We start from the raw sequence: 17,017 nt of genomic DNA, 5'->3' as shown, positions 1-17,017 counted from the left end.
AAGCAGTGGTATCAACGCAGAGTACTGTCATCTCAAAATCCGTCTATCGCATGTGCCCATACGCCAATGACAATGTCAAAGGACCTGGAAATAAAATTTGAATTTTAGGAGAGTTTTACTCCTTTTGCGATAACGCGCAATAAATGAAATACATGTCGTTAATCATCATTTCACAGATATTAAAAATTAAATTTAAAAAAATTTGCACTCATTTTAAAATAAAGATATATTAATTTTTTAAATCAGAAAGCATTTCACGAATATATGATTAATAAATATATAATTAATAAATTTTTAATATTAAAACGTTTTGAAACGGATATATATCGGAGACAAGAATAAACTCTTATATATTATTCAGGCAAATCCAAGAACATTATAACCATCTCATTTGATATTTGATAAATATTGATGTATAGATTTAAAAAATTACATAAAAAGATTAACATTTTATTTTCTCGAAAAATAATGTATACGATAATAAATTAAATCATGTATGTGTGCTATATGCTAAAAATAAAGACATATATATCACATGTAAAAAAAATTTATAAATCATTAATGTTATTCTAAACAATATTAATAAAAGAAACTGTAAAGAAAGGAAGAAAGAGGAAGAAAAGAGAAAGGGGGGGGGGGGGCATGGGAGAGAATTTGTGTCTAGAGTTTAGAGTTTAGAGTTAGTTTCCTAAAACTAGGCAAAATTATACAAATAAAAAAATGAGGCTAATAATTATATCAAAATTTAAAGAATTGTTTCTAAACACGTACCAAATCTATACTCTCGATAGGAGAGAGAGAGAGAATAGCAGGAAATATATACGATTCAATATGTATCTCTTTAAGACATGTTAAAAAAAATTAAGAATTATTTAAAAAAATTTAGATACAAACAATTCTTAATAATTTTTTCTCCGAGATCTTTTCAATTCTCATTTAATCAATCTTTTAAGCATTAAAAAAAATTCTTTTCGATATCAACTTGATAACAGATCATATCATAAACAAATAAAAAATTTTTTAAATTTTAACGCGATACATACTTTTCTATTTAAATTTTTCTTATCGAATAAAAGTCATTTATGCGATTAATCAAGTTTTCTATAAATACATGTAACATGTAGTAACATAATTTATAAGAATTAATGTTTTTTCACACGCCCCCCCCCCCCACACACACACACACACACACAAAGTAGCCAAACCAGCTGTAATTATTAAAAGTTATATAATATGGATAATTTGCTTGCCATAAATTGAGACAGCTTTGTTAGAAGAGTGATAGAGACGACACATTAGCTGTCCAGATAAGGGTTAATAAACACTGATAATTAACAAGGTAATAAATACCATTCATGTCATAAAAAATATGTAATTTAGGAACAATATTTATAAGATGAAAAATTTTGCTCCTGTAATAGTTTTTCTGTTACAACAAATATAATTTATAAAGTATATAATAAATTTAAAAAAAGTTTATGGCAATATAGCGAGTCGATAAATGTCTTTCAAATACTTTGCATACAAGTAATATTTAGATTTAACGAGAAGAAAAACTTACACAAAATGATTACCAACGCTGTTTCCCAATACGCTCATACATTTATTCTTGGTATAGTCATATATAGGTAACTCTACAGCCGCGATAACGGCTGCTCGTTGAGCAGTCGGTCCAACACCCTATAGAAACAAAAACAAACTTCATTAATCTACATGTATATATTTGATAATATAATAATACACGTACACACACAAACGCCTATATAATAAAATGCAGTTATCAATAAGATTGGTAAAATTAGATGTATATATATGAAAATAATAATGCTTTCAAGCAATAATATAGCTATTTAATTATTATATTTTAATTGCAAACGTTGCACGATAAATATACTTTTAATTATTATATAATTTTCGATTTAATATCGAAACAATCAAATTACAATTAAATTTTGTGTTTGTAAATACAATAAAAAACAATTAAATTTTGTGTTTGTAAATACACTTTCCTCTTAAAATTCGTACATAGAAATTAAAACAAATAAAAATTGTGATTTATAATTGTAAAAATAATAAAATATCGCAATAACTAGTTTGATTCTATAATTTCTTCTTTTACATGTGAATAAATAAAATAATTTGTATCAGGCTGCAACAATGAATGAATTATATACCTTGGCTCGATTTCAAGAATTCACTCATTTACTTATAACTCGTGTGTAGTCTATAAATTTTATTTTTAAAGTACGCGAAATTTAGATCAAGTGTGTGTAGGCGATGTAAAATATATTAGAATGATATAAATTACCCTCCAAAGTCCACGAATACCTTCATGTTTGTATACATCTTGGAAACAAGTAAACAATGATATATTTGTATCACTGCCAGTGACTTGCATACGAACTTTTACCACGTCAGTAGGATTGGCAATTGCACTTGAAATAGCTCCAGCTAATGCTGCGCAAACAATATTTATCGTGACTAAGTCACCCGTTGCCCATGTATCAATCGCAGCTTTCTTAAGAGAATAATAAGTGCCAAATTTAATCGTTCCATATGTCGCTTGTCGTAAAATTGCAGAACTAATCCTAGACCATAAAAAAAATAAATTGCTATTAAAAATAATTAATATATTCACAATTATATAATAAATTAAATTTCATTGTATAAACTTCATTGTATAAAGATTAAACTTTTTGTACTAATTTTTCGCAACTAAATTAAATTTCAAATCATTTCCTTTCGACTACTTAAATTAAAAACCGAGTACCAACGATATCTAAAAAACAAAGAATAGGTGAGAAACTTATTTATGAAATAACACTACTAGTTTCTATGCAAAAATATTTACCCAGAATATAAACCTTTTATTCCTTCTTGCTTGGATATTTGTAATAAAGCATCCGTCATACCGGAATATTTTAAACTGGCAAGTTTTTGATCATACTTTTGGCCTTGTACTTGCAAGCGTGTCTTGGTTGTATCTAAAGGAAAAGTACCTGTAAGAATAAAAGAAATAATGCACAATTTATTACACAATATTTATTTAAAGTAAAGTATTTAAAGTCGAAACTAACGTTACGAGAAAAATACACAAGTTATTATACGTGATATAATTATTCGCTTACAAAGTTCCGCAACAATGGAAGCTAAACCTCCATATACGAAAGGTCTCCAGTCTTTCCAATTCTTCTCTCCCATCACGAGTTTTTATCTATATTACAAGGCAAATATAATAAAATATATGTAACTGGGTTGTATATGTAACAAATACATGATATAAATTAATAATTTAAATAATATAAATTAAATTAAAAATAAATGGATAAATAAACATTTAGAAAGATTATCAAGTTTTTTTGCTTTTCTTATATATCTTTGCCTCCCTCATGTATATTAATGTTATAAAATATATTCTCTATAAGGTGTAACGATATTGGTGCGCGAGTATATTTTAGGTTAGTTTCTAAAAATATTATATAAAATGTTTAATAATGTCTGTATGTATATGTGAGTGTGTGCGATCACTCTGATTAATATAACATGAAACGAAAAATAAATGTTTAATAATAAATCAAAAGTAAAGTTGTACATTTAAGTATTTATAACGTTAAGAGGTTAAACAATTTACCTGTAATAATTATTAAATAACTCCACAATAACTAGAGATTATTTGTAAAAAAAAAAGTTGAATATATGGCAAATGTAAAATAAATAAAAACATTGTACATATACGGAATTAATTACAAAAATATGAAGTAGAACAACTTTTCACAACTCGTATCAAATACTCGGTTTATACCTAGCGATGGAGCGGAAATGAATGGTCACGTGATATAACAGTTCTTCTTCTTCTTCATCTTCTTGGGTGCTTTCCAGCAACGACACAGTGCGACACAGAGTATCATTCTATCTTTGTTGTTCACTCGTATTGAAAGAAGATAGAATGATACCACAGTATAACTACATACAGGGTGCTTTCCAATAACGACACAGAGCGACACAGAGTATGAGGGTGCCGTCACATGGGGCGTAACTTGCGTAAGCGTAACCAGCGGATCGCCAATCACCGAGTTATTCCGATAGAGCCCTTCGTCGAGTTCTATCGGAATAACTCGGTGATTGGCGATCCGCTGGTTACGCTTACGCAAGTTACGCCCCATGTGACGGCACCCTTATTCTATCTTCTTTCAATACCAGTGAACAACAAAGATAGAATGATACTCTGTGTCGCACTGTGTCGTTGTTGGAAAGCACCCACAGTAGTGACAGTAGCTGTCGGCTCCTTTGATGTAGCCGTGAGTCGATCACGTGACGGTCAGCCATGTTGTAAGCCTTACGGGCGCTTCATTTGAACATTAAGAATCGCGATAACGTCTTACGCAGTCTTTTTTAATGAGATAAAGATAATAATGCAAATTATTTTCTGTTTTTAATGTTAGTATATTTTAAAAATGTATTAATAAAATTATAAAACAGTATATAAAACGTGATTGTTGAAAGTTAGCAATATACCGCCACAATATTGTGATATCGCCATGACAGTCCGCCATGTTCTTAGCCTTACAGCTAACGCATGCGTAAAAGAAAATTTACTCGCTGATTTTCTAGCACTGTCACTACTGTATGTAGTTATACTGTGATGATACTCTGTGTCGCACTCAGGGATGGGTTTGATACGCATTCCAGAAGTATCCTACGTATAATACGTATGATTGCGTATCATACGTAGGATACGTATCAAATTATAGCTATGTTCCAAAATTCACTGCCAGCGCTGAAAATTATAGTTCACGTTATGTATGTTATAGATTTTCAGCACTAGCAGTGAATTTTGGAACACAACTTATGCATGAAATTTGACATTTAATCCTAACCTCAAATCTGTATATTAACCATTAATAAAAAACAGATCTTTTAAATATGCAATATGCAGTCTATAAATAAAAAACAAAAAAGAAGTGAAATTGAAAATGTAAGTGCAGTATATAATAGTACAGTGTTTAATGTAGTTAATAAACAAAGCATATCTTATTTAATATCCTAAACCAATTAATAAAATCGATAATTTTTGTTATATCATGACTTTTTTCCTTTATCATTTCTTTTTTCAATAAAAGTTCCTTCTGTCCAGAAAGAATGTCTGGGTTTTCCGCCCTTATTCATATTATTTTATTATTTATATTACTTTTTAATAACAACTCTGCACAGTAGTTAACAATAGGTAATTGGGTACATTCCATTTCACGCATGATGCGTAATGCGTATAATGCATAATTTATTCTTGTTCACATGATGCATCACGTGTGAAACGAAAGGTTATGTAACGTATGATACGAACACATATGTATCAAACTAAGGCACGTATCATACTTAGTATCATACGTAGAATATCTATGTATAATACATAAGGTATGATACGTTCCCAACCCTGGTCGCACTGTGTCGTTGCTGGGCTGCGTTCGGAAACGTCACCCGAGTGCATTCCCTCTCTTTCTATATCACTACTCTCTCAGTGATATAAAAAGAGAGGGAATGCACTCGGGTGACGTTTCCGAACGCAGCCCTGGAAAGCACCCCTTATCTATATAGCTGGTTAGGCTTCCTAGGGAATTTGCCTATACGCCAATAAACGTTGAAAGACCCTATCAGGTCTGGGCAGCGATCATGAAACTTTTCCCCTAGAGCGGAAACGTGAAAAGTGAAAAGTTTCATGTGAACTTTATGATTCCGCGCGATCATAAAATCAGAGAGATGAATGAGAGGGGCCACGCCGCCGTTTTTCGTCAAACGCTTTTTCTAGTTGGTACAGTGGCGCTAACTGGATCCATTTTAGAGCCGGCGGAACTACGTAGCCAGATCCACTTTTCGGTGCCACGGTAAAACGACCGATTGGTTCATGTCTGTGCTAGATCCACAATTGTAAATGTAATAAGCTCTTCATAAAAAATATATAAATATAGATTTATTTGATTTTATTAGCTGCGCGTGATGTTTTGTTTTAGTATACACTATGGATAACAATAAGTTATTCAAATATTTTTATGCATATACGTATCTGCAATAAAAAATAAATTGTTAAATCAATTTTCTTAATTAATTATAATGTAAAAGACATCTACAATTTACCGCTTAACTTTTTTAATTCCTGGAACAAAAATATCAAGCATTTTAAGCAATAACAAATTATACTTTTTTATTATTAATTATTTTTTTATTAATTATTTTTTAAAATTATTTAATTAATTTATTTTTAATTTATTAAATAATATTTATTTATTACGTTTAATTGGATATATATTAATGTGTACCGATGTATTAAAAGTTAAATACAAATTTATATATAAATAGATAATTAAAACAATAAAAATAATTATTATAATATTACAAAAATCTCTTGAAGAAAAATATATAACATATATAGGTGTGTTTCTTTTATTTTTAATCTATTTTAAAATTATTTTCAAAGAGGTAACATAAAAAAAAAGGTTTTAATTATTTATATAAGTCAAGGTCTCTCTCTGAAGTCGTCGAAAGCGAGAACGAGTAAAGAATAAGCGAGATGATCGTATTGTCAAAGGGAGTTCCGCAGTCTCTTACGCGAAATGTTCATGTCATATTTTATCATAAAAAATAAAAATTTGTAATTTTCAATTTATCGAGTTGAAAATAATTTTAATGGATTAATAAAATTTTAGTGATTAAAATGACCAAACACAACATAAATTAAATAATTTTTAATTACTTATGTAATCAAAATTTTAATTACCTATCTAATTATAAATCATCCGATTTATATCGTGTTTGATGTCATTTTAATCGCAAAAATTTCACTAATCAATTAATATTATTTTCGATCCGATAAAATGTAAATTAAAAGTTTTAGTTTTTATGTATAAGATGTTTATACATTCGCGTGAATTATTGTAGATAAGGAAAGGTTCCCGATGCCGTCGAAGCGAGAGCGAGAACGAACAAAGAGCGAGCGAGATGAGCATCATCAAAGAGTTCCGAAGTCTCCTCGCGAGGCTCTCTTTATCTAATCTTTCACATATCATATGTCATGTTACTATAGAATATAAAATTTGTATAATTCGCAATAAATCGAATTGGAAATAATTTTAATGGATTAATGAGAATTTTGCGATTAAAATGACACCAAACATGACAAATCGGATAATTTTTAATTAAAAATATTATCAAAATTTTAATACTGACTAATTAAAATTATTATCAAAATTTTAATACTGACTAATTAAAATTCATTCGATTTATATCATGTTTTGTTATTGCTTAAAATGCTTGATATTTTTGTTCCAGGAATTAAAAAAGTAAAGCGGATAATTTTGTAGATTTCTTTTACATTATAATTAATTAAGAAAATTGATTTAACAATTTATTTTTTATTGCAGATACGTACATATATGTATAAAAATATTTGAATAACTTATCGTTATCCATAGTATATACTAAAACAAAACATCACGCGCAGCTAATAAAATCAAATAAATCTATAATTATATATTTTTTTATGGAGAGCTTATTACATTTACAATTGTGGATCTAGCACAGACATGAACCAATCGGTCGTTTTACCGTGGCACCGAAAAGTGGATCTGGCTACGAAGTACAGCCGGCTCTAATATGGATCCAGTTAGCGTCACTGTACCAGCTAGAAAAAGCGTTTCACGAAAAACGGCGGCGTGGCCCCTCTCATTCTTCTCTCTGATAAAACTCTCCGAACAGCAGAAATGTGAAACTTTTCACGTGAATTTTTTCGCCATTGAACTTGCTGGCGGAAAGGCGAAAATCTAGGGAATTATTAAAAATATTAAATATACTTCAATAAATGTGGTACCAGTGGTATGTACATCTCTCTCGTCGTACACCACTTTGCCGTAGTGAGAGAGCTCACCCGATACTTGTATCGGGTGCTAAGAGTGTACAGTTCCATCTTTGATGGAACAAGGGGATGCCAGCGGGTCCCATAGGGTCTTCTTCTTCGGAAGTTGGCCCACTGCTGGTAGAGGAAGGAAAACCTCGATAAAAATCCCGGAGAGGAGGCTCCGTTAGTCTGGTAAGACAATCTCCTAAGGGAAGGAAAACCCCGACAGAAAACCAACGTGAAGAACTTATATGACATGGACAGCACAACGAAAAGAAAGACTTTCCTGGGGTCGGATACCAGGAACCGGCGGGGGGGGGGGGATATTGTCCCGGTTTCCCCCTCGTCGTCATCGGACGACGGGCCATCTGGTGCCTTGACGGCGAGGGCACCAGAGGAAACGGTTATCGCGCGGGCTAGTGGGGAAGTACGCCGTGATACAGTGGATAGTTTGGTGCACTTGTGGAAGAACACCCATCTGCCACTATGGAGGATCCGCAGGCGGATTGTGGACTTTACTGGGGCCTGTTCAGAGGAAGATCGAAATCATAAAGATTTCGATTTCCTCATAGACCTCAGGGACAATTTGTTGCAGTCGGACATGATCAAGGACTATCAGGATCCTTTCGAGTCGGAGAAAGATTCTCAGTCCTCGATGGAATCTCTTAGTGCGAGTGAACGGGGGAGAGACTCTCCTGAGCCCCCCCGGTCGTGTGTGAGTTCGCGGAAACCGAGCAGGGACTCCGGCGAGCATGCTCGGTTGTTGGAGGTGGAAGTGGTTCTGGACACCTCGGATGAGGCGGGGGAGGATGACCCCTTTTTCATTTCAATTGGGTCGACTTCACCATTGGGGGAGGATGAGGCGTCGGTGTCTCTGACCGAGGTACGGACTCCTGCGAGAGGACGGGTCTCTCCGAGGGCAGGTCCATCTGGGAAGAAGGGGACCCCTAAAGGTAAGCCTTCAACCTATATTGAAAAGCGCGGTCGACCGGCTACGACCGGTGAGTATGTTGGGCTCGCTAAGGCGAAAGAGCGCCTGAATGCTGCGCTCAGAGAGGAGATCCTTCTCAAGGATGCCGATAGGGTGCTGGATCCGCTTACTTATCGGTCCAAATCTCACGAGGATGGGTCGGGAGCAGCTCCCCTCCAGAGAGGAGTTCCGGGAGGGACTTACAGGTGTCTCTGCACTGGACCTTAAGGTTCTGGCAGATAGATACCTGGGTCAGATTAGGAAGGTTGCCGAGGTTACCGGGTTGGAGGAAATTTTGGTGAGGGAGTTGGCGGTTTCCTCCTCTAGACTGGAGGAGATCATAGGGGTATGCGAGGAGAGGATCTCTATTTCAGCGGTCCCCGAGGTAGAAGGAATAAGAGCAGAGAATGCTGGACTGAGAAGGCGGGTTGCCACCCTGGAGAAGGAGGTCTCGAGGGTGACTGGAGAGCTGGGGGCTCTCAGAGCCAGTCTTTCCAATCTTGGGGAGGAGGTTGAGCGCCTCCTTTATCGGGAAGCACCGAAGAAGGCGGCCAAGGCAGCGGAGTTGAAGAAGAGGAAGAGAGAAGACTTGGAGGAGCTCCAGGCTTCCAAGCGTTGTGTGGAGTCGGAGGGGGCTCTCTCGTTTCTTAAGGAAGCAGGGGGCACCTCGACTTTGTAGAAGGAGATGACGTCGCTCCTCGATCAGCGTTTGCCGGATATGAGGGGCGATGTCGTTTCGGCGGTCTTGGCGGCGTTGCGGCCGGGTCCGGTCGGGGAGTCTGGGGCCGGGGTTCCTCCTCTTGGAGGATCTCCCGAGCCCCCTTCCTCGGCGGGTGGAGGAGGTGCGTCTGTCGCAGGTGCCGCCCCGGTTTCGGGGGGCTCCGCGCCCTCTGCCGCTGCGGAGGGTATCGCGGATGCCTCTCGGGCTGGGGCGTCTAAAAGACGAAAAAGGAAGAAGACCCGGCGTGGACGTCTGCCTGGCGGAGCTTCCGGTGGAGGGGTTCCGGCGATTGCGGACTCTGCGCGTGGGACTCGGGAGAGAGTCCACGTACCGCTTGCCTCCGTCGTCTCGTTGACGGTGGCGGGCGACGGGGAGGATCGCCCGTCTTACGCCTCGGTCTTGTCCGAGGCGAAGGCGGGCGTAAGTCTGAAGGACTTGGGGATTGGTGGACTGCGGATGCGGTGGGGAGTTGCCGGTGGCATCCTCCTCACAGTCCCGGGCGAAGGGTCGGAGGCGAGGGCGGACGCTTTGGCTGCCAGCCTCTCCGAGGTATTTGCCGGCTCTCGGGCCGTTCGAGTGGCTCGCCCCTCGAGGACCGAGGAGGTGCGCCTTAAGGGCGTCACCAACCTGGTCTCGAGGGACGAGATTTTGGCGGAGGTGGCCTCTGTCGGTGGATGCGGGGTCGGGGAGATTCGGGCCGGAGAGGTCCGGATTCCCCAGGGTGCTCGGTACGGGACCTTGTGGCTGAGGTGCTCGGCGATCGCGGCGCGTAGGCTCATGGTGGCGCGGGGGCTCTGTGTGGGCTGGAAGACTCTGACGGTTCATCCGCTGAGTCGCCGGCCCATTCAGTGTTTCCGCTGCTTGAGCTTCGGGCATTGGCATCGCGGTGTGGTTCCTCCGTGGATCGCACCGCGTGCTGTTTTAGATGCGGCAAGGAGGGGTATCGAGCGGCCTCGTGCGCGGCCCCTCCGCATTGTGTCGCGTGCGCGGGGCGTGGGCGGCCGGCGAGGCACAGGTTGGGTTCGTCCGGCTGTGCTAAGTTGGTCGTTCCGCCCAAGCGGGTCGATGGGGGACGCGAGGATGCTCCCAGGGGTCGGAGGCAGGCCCCGGGGCGCCCCGATGGGGGGTCATCTGGGTGTGCGCCTGTTAGTGTGTCGCAGGAGATGGAGGTGGACCCGGCTAGCGTCGGGCTACCTCCCTCTCCTGTTTTGCGTGGTTTGAGCGAATGAGTCGTCTTTGTTGGTCTAATATTGTGTATGGGGAACGCGGCCGGCATTCTCTCCCTCTTTGGAGGGAGAGCGGCTGGTTTTCGGTTGAGTCCTCTGTCTGTGGTCTTGTTTCTAAGTCTAACGTCTATATGTGGGCTGCGGCCTACCTGCTCCCCGGAAACGGGGATCGTGTGGTCCGGTTACGCCTCCTGTCCTAGTTACTTTACGTTTGTTGTAAAGTTTAGTGTGGTAATGGGGGCTGCGGCCGGCATTTCTCTCCCTCGATGGGGGGAGAGTGGCCGGTTCGGTTACGCCCTCTGTCTTTTCGTCCATACGCGTTTTGTCGTATGTTTGGAGAGTGTGAGTGAGTCGCTGCGCGGCTCGCCGTCCGGTTCGTCAGGAAAAGGGAGTGAGGGCTCTCTTTCCCATTGCACGTCGTCCAGGGACGAGGGGAGGAGGATTGGTAGCCTGGTCCTCCTCTCTAGCTCGCAAGAGCACGGGTTTGGTTAAAGGAGGGAAATCCGCCTTTCGGGAAGGGCCCGGAAACGGGTCGGGCCATGGGGAAGCACCCGAGGTTATGCGAGAGCGATTCCGGGTGTTTCCTCGTTCGGCTACGGGCTACGGACTGGTTTTAGGGCATCGGTACTAACATCGGGGTTAGTACCGTGTGGTATTCAGCCTGGCACCGGTGGTCAGGTTGAGTCCCCCACAAGTCCGGTTACTTCCCCTCAGGGGTGCCGGACGAGTGCGTAAACGCATTTCCAGTTAAAAAAAAAAAAAAAAAAAAAAAAAAAAAAAAAAAGTGGTATGTACATACATTCTTGTAGCTCCGTGAAATTGGCCCCCCATTTTGACTTTTTTTTTTTTTTTTTTTTTAATATACAAACAAAAAAAAAAAAAAAAAAAAAAAAAAAAAAAAAAAAAAAAAAGAAAGAAAAAGGTCAGAATCGATCAGGTCAGAATCGATCAGGTCAGAATCGATCAGGTCAGAATCGATCAGGTCAGAATCGATCAGGTCAGAATCGATCAGGTCAGAATCGATCAGGTCAGAATCGATCAGGTCAGAATCGATCAGGTCAGAATCGATCAGGTCAGAATCGATCAGGTCAGGTTAGGTCAGGTTAGGTTAGGTTAGGTTGTGACCGGACGATGGGTCTTGAGAGTTCGGGAGTTATGTGAATTAGGCAGTTTTCCTACCTTTAACACGGTCGCCAGTCCGTTTCTCTAAACTACGGACAAGATCTCTGGATCCCCGGAATGAGAACCCCTTCGCCAGATGAGTACCGCTGCTGCGTCGTCTATCTGGTCCACAGACAGGACCACTGGATCCCCAGGATGAGAACCCCTATTCCAGATGGTCACCACTGTTACTTGGTTTACCTTGTCTCCCGACAAGATTTATGGATCCCCAGGATGAGAACCCCTGTTGCAGATGAGCACCTTTACCGCTTCGCGGCTCGCTGTACTGCGTAGTTTCCTTTGTGAGAGACAAAGGCACAAGATGACGTCATCCAACCGTCACCTTTGTTCGTCATATGAAATGACGCAACACTCGCGTCACACGCGTTGTTTAATAATTAATCGTATTAATTATTATTTCAGGAATCACCAGGATGTGGCGGCTTCCCGTCTATGCCTCAGGATCTGTCCAGGATAAACCGAAGACGTCTCCGCGCACAGGATTTCGTTAATGGATCAAATGAACGGACACTCGTTTTATATTATAAATATAAAATATTTATTATAAAATATAAAACTAGATATATATATATATTTCTCCCGTCACTTCCAAAAACAAAAATAAAACTTGCGTACAAATGAAAATAAAAGTATTTCTGGTTTAATATTGCACGACTGACTCATGCGTGCACGTCGGTGGTCGCGAGAGCAATGAGCCCCGGTCCCTCTCTCGGCTCTCCTTTTATAGGCGCGCCTCGCAAGATGGCGAACTCCTTACGCCAGCGCCTCCTATAAATACGCATAGGCGGTCTTAACTTTAGATATTATATTGTTTGCGCTTATCACAATTAACCGCTAACAGTTCGCTTAACGCTTAATTAACGCACTTAATATTTAATTAATCAAATAATAAAGATATAAATATAATACTAAGTATAATGCTAGTCTTAGTCAATGGTAAGTACCATTGATGGTAAGTATACGTCGGTAAACTTATCGACTGTGCTCGGTCGGTAAGTCGGTAAGTGTTTTTGGTGACGACCTCATGGTCGGTCACTTACCGACCGTCGGTAACTGGTCAGGCTCGACTTGCACAATGTTTTTCCTCGGGTCGGTTAATTACCGACCGTCGGCTGTCGGTACCTATTATCTCCAGTCAATTATTTACCTCTAAAAGAAGTCGGCAGCGGCTGACCTCTTCTCCGGGTCCCGAATCTGGCCTTTCGAGATCTCTTCGGCCGTCTCCACTTCCCTGGTTGGGCTTGGCGGCTGCTTGGCTGGCTCCTCGCTGGTTGCAGCTGTGGCCATCCTTCTCAGCCTAACTTCCGGCTGCATAGCCCCCCCTAAAGGGGTTTGTCGTGGCCTTTTGTCACGACAAAGCTCTTTACTTGTTTTGCGTGATTCAGTCGGTAAGTTGGCTTTTATGTGGCTGCGGTCGCTGTCCTTCTGCCATCTATCCTTGGTGTGTTCTAAAGTCTTCTCCACATCGGTAATACGATTAATTTTTTCCCCTAGGCTAGTAACTTTTGAGGAAATCGTATTTCTCGCTGTTTCTCGCGATTTCTCATTTAATTCTACCTTATTACTAAAATTTGAACTAATTTCTATATTCTTGAACGCTAAATTTATATTCTTAACGCTACTATCCGCTATTTTCTTTATTGTTAGCGAATTGTTGGAATATTTCTCTTCGGAAACGTATATTCCTGTCCTATTATTATTAATTTGTGAATTTTCACTAGATTCTAGTGATTTTTCCCTAGTAACTTCATTAAATTTTGGTAAATTATTGAAACTTTTGCCTTTTTCTGTATTCTGAAGTAATTTATTCAACTTTTGGGTACTTAGCATCGCCATTGCACCGCTCTCTATCTCGTTATCGATAGGTGTTGAAAATGTTGATTTTGACGATGAATTTGCTAATACATCGACTGTTTCGACATCATTAGTCGACTTTTGTTTTATAAATGTCTTATCACTAGAATCTAGTGACTTTTCGACATGGTATCTTAAATCTAGATGACTTAACGTTAAATTTCGATTAGTTTCGAACAGTTTCGGTTTCTTAAGACTAAGTTTAGAGTCTCTATGACTGTCTTTTAAGTCTTTTACGAAAACTTTCTTTTGATTTTGATTTCCCTTAATTTGGGAATTTTCCGCAACGCATGCACTTTTTGCACTGTCGGGAGTACGGATTTCCGATTGAATCGGACTTTCTCTGCTTTCGCGCACACGAAAACTATTTTCGCGCACACTTTGTCTTATTTTGGGTCGTCCTTCGTTATGGGGTTGACATTGGCTTCCCTCGGGTTTATGATCATCCTTCTGTTCAGCTTGGCTGCTTCCGGGTTCCTGATCATCCTTCTGGTCACCGTGGTTGTTTGCTACCCTGGACTCCAAAGATAAGTGTTGGTTCCATCTCGTTAGAGCATATTGTGAGTTAATTGTTGCTCCCTCGCTCTTGGTGAGATTTTTGGCAAGTTCTCTACGCGTAATCCTCCCGATCATAAGACATGGTTCGTCTCCTTCGAGGATCATCGCTTCGATTTTTAGTTGTTTTCCGTATGCTTCCATTTTAATTGGAACGGTACGGATTTTAATCTTCTTTTCTCTTTTGAGATAGGCTGGGATGTTTTTTGGAGTTTTAATCCTCTCCAAAATGTGTCCATCACTTTCAATCCGTTGGACTGCTTTTTTAGTGATAACGTTGAATTCCCCACGTGTATCCATCAAGATCTTCATTATGTGACCTTCTACTAGACCCATCGTGAATGGAATTTGTTTGTTTCCGTATATCAGGTTGGTTATCCTCGATATATGGCGCATCCCTTTTTCGCTAATCTTTTCTCTCTTCTTTCTTTTCAGAGATTTTTGGCTTACTTCCTGGCTGACCGTTGACGTTGCTGCTTCGTCGTCCGTGATCTCCACATCTATCGGCGTTGAGTTTCCGTCCGGCTCGCTCCAGGTAAGTTCCTCCTCCCTTGTCGCTTCATCTTGACCTCTCAGATCGTTGATAAAACTGTCGATTTCTTTATGCTGAATTTTACCGACTGGTTTATCAGTTGTCAGCATGTTTATTTGCATCTCGGGCTTTAGTTTTGCCTCGCGGTGCGGTTTTAGTTGTCTGGAGTTGAACGTTCCTAGACTGTTCCCCTCCTCGTCCTCCAACACGTAAGCGTTTGGACGTACCTCCTGTCGTACGGTGTATGGACCTTCGAAAACCAGATGAATTTTCTTCGTCAACCGTCGACTGGCATCGCTCCTTTTGTGTAGTTTCAACCAAACCTTGTCGCCCGGATTGAATGGTTTAGCTTCTCCGTGCTTGTCGGTTTGTGTTTTTCTCTGGTCAGCCCTCTTTTTGAGTGTATCGGCCGCCTTATTGATCTTTCTTTCAAGATCTTCTTCCTCCTCGTCTTGATCGATGTCCTCCTCTTCGTCATCGATGTTGCGCTGTGATTCGAATCTCGGATCGATATGCAGTGCGTCTTCGTAGTTAGGATGTAGATCCACCGGTCGGTAGCCCGTACTTCGGTGTGTCGTTGCGTTGATTGTTATCTCCGCGCGTTTGACGATCTTGTCCCATCCTGTTTGTTTCTCGTGCGAGTATAGCCTAATAATTCGGCCTAACTCTCGCATAACCCTCTCAACCGGGTTCGATTGAGGGTTATATGGCGACGTTTTTCGGATGGAAAACCCTATTTCCGTCCCGAACTCTCGCCATCTATTAGTTATGAATTGACCCGCGTTGTCGGTAAGTATTTCGTCCGGTATACCGACTGTTGGAAAATACTCTAATTGCAAGCAATCCATTATGGAGTCTAATTTCTGATTTTTTAACGGAAAGAGTCGCGTTAGTTTAGAAAATTGATCCATTAAGACCAGTATGTATTTATTTCCGCGTGGAGTTTGCGGCAATGGTCCAAATAAATCAAGAGATATTACTTGGCCAGGTTTCTCTGGTAATGTATAGTACTCGGTACCCCTCGTCGGTCGGGTATAGTATTTCGTGGCTTGACACGCTTCACAGGACGCTACTACGTCTCGTACCACGCGCTCTAAATTCAATATCGACATGTATCGTTCTACGAAGTCGGTAACTTTGTCGGTACCAAAATGCAGTAGGTAATTATGTACCCTATCTACAATCTTCCATTTAATGGACTCTGGTACAATTACACGATCTCCGCCTGTTTTATTTAGTCGAATCAAACCTTCGCGTTCTTGAAAATTGTATGGACGTTCGCGAGTTTGCTCTAACAGTTCCTCGTCCGCCCGTTGCGCTTCCGCAATGATCTCGCACCAATTTGACGTTTCGGTATCGTCGTTCGGTTTGCTTATCGCTGCGATACGCTTAGTTTTCTCCTCCTTCTTTACGTAACCGTTTTTAACATTATTACGCGACAGTGTGTCCGCGATTTTGTTTTCTTTTCCCGGTACGTGAATTATCTCGAGCTGGAATTCGTTGAGAAACGACATCCATCTCGCGATTCGCGAACTGTCGTCCGCGCATGCTCCTACAAACTTTAACGCCCGATGATCGGAGTGAACTCTAACGTGTCGGCCTAGCAACGTAGTGTGCCATTTTCTAAGCGCCCACACCAATGCGAGACATTCTATCTCTGTTACCGTATAGTTTAATTCAGCCCCCTTCAGGCTACGGCTCGCATAGGCTACCGTGAATTTTTTCTCCGATTTATCGTCGTCGTATTGGTAAAGCATCGCGCCTAGTCCGTACTTGGACGCGTCGACGTAAATACCAAATTTCATTCCCGGACGAATTACGAATAAACTATCCGCTTCCTCGAACGCTCGTTTAATCGCCTCGAACGCTTGTTGCGTTTCCTCGGTCCACAGGAATTTTATCGATTTTTTTAGTAAGTTCTCGAGAGGTTTTGTCAATTTAGACAAATTTCGCACAAAACGACGATCCCAGTTTACGAGTCCCAGGAAAGCTTGAATGGCTTTCTTATTTTTGGGTTTCTCGAAGTTTCTAATCGCGTTTTTCGTACTTTCGTTCATTTCTGCCTTCACGTTATCGAACGTGTGTCCCAGAA

General features: G+C 40.3%; 2 protein-coding genes across 5 annotated transcripts; both read right to left on the bottom strand.

Moving 5' to 3' along the window:
* Positions 1-26: 26 nt before the first annotated feature.
* LOC145947791 (mitochondrial uncoupling protein Bmcp-like) lies at positions 27-3,981 on the bottom strand. 4 transcript variants are annotated; one of them, XR_014427237.1, is made up of 6 exons: positions 3,632-3,796; positions 3,129-3,214; positions 2,852-2,999; positions 2,329-2,588; positions 1,562-1,680; positions 27-84 (listed from the first exon to the last, which is right to left on the bottom strand). XR_014427237.1 is itself a non-coding variant. In XM_083057573.1 (6 exons), exons 2-6 carry the CDS (start codon positions 3,199-3,201, stop codon positions 33-35), a joined length of 672 nt encoding a protein of 223 aa, XP_082913699.1. In that variant the 5' UTR covers positions 3,202-3,214; positions 3,803-3,981; the 3' UTR covers positions 27-32. The 4 variants fall into 4 exon arrangements, 3 of the variants coding, with proteins under 3 accessions (XP_082913699.1, XP_082913698.1, XP_082913700.1); XM_083057573.1 differs by lacking the exon at positions 3,632-3,796 and adding an exon at positions 3,803-3,981 and having other exon boundaries at positions 2,309-2,588; XM_083057572.1 differs by having other exon boundaries at positions 2,309-2,588.
* An 8,585-nt stretch (positions 3,982-12,566) lies between these two features.
* LOC145947793 (uncharacterized) lies at positions 12,567-16,989 on the bottom strand. Its single transcript, XM_083057577.1, has 2 exons — positions 13,132-16,989; positions 12,567-12,752 (listed from the first exon to the last, which is right to left on the bottom strand). The coding sequence occupies exon 1, from the start codon at positions 16,980-16,982 to the stop codon at positions 13,134-13,136; it is 3,849 nt and encodes a 1,282-aa protein (XP_082913703.1). The 5' UTR covers positions 16,983-16,989; the 3' UTR covers positions 12,567-12,752; positions 13,132-13,133.
* Between the last annotated feature and the right edge of the window lie 28 nt (positions 16,990-17,017).

The sequence above is a fragment of the Prenolepis imparis genome, unplaced genomic scaffold (genome assembly GCF_030444845.1).
Source record: "Prenolepis imparis isolate NDT839.2.m4 unplaced genomic scaffold, iyPreImpa1.0 SCAF_147, whole genome shotgun sequence".
Lineage (NCBI taxonomy): Eukaryota > Metazoa > Arthropoda > Insecta > Hymenoptera > Formicidae > Prenolepis > Prenolepis imparis.
The sequence above is the reverse complement of the archived record's forward strand: the minus strand, read 5'-3'. Positions and strand labels throughout refer to the sequence as shown.

Excerpts from the sequence above, each read along its gene's own strand:
- LOC145947793 (XM_083057577.1), bottom strand. The coding sequence starts at position 16,982 with ATGAACGAAAGTACGAAAAACGCGATTAGAAACTTCGAGAAACCCAAA.
- LOC145947791 (XM_083057573.1), bottom strand. The coding sequence starts at position 3,201 with ATGGGAGAGAAGAATTGGAAAGACTGGAGACCTTTCGTATATGGAGGT. Across the intron at positions 3,000-3,128 it reads TTCCATTGTTGCGGAACTTT|GTACTTTTCCTTTAGATACA; the intron begins GTAAGCGAATAA and ends TTATTCTTACAG. Across the intron at positions 1,681-2,308 it reads GTATTCGTGGACTTTGGAGG|GGTGTTGGACCGACTGCTCA; the intron begins GTAATTTATATC and ends TTGTTTCTATAG.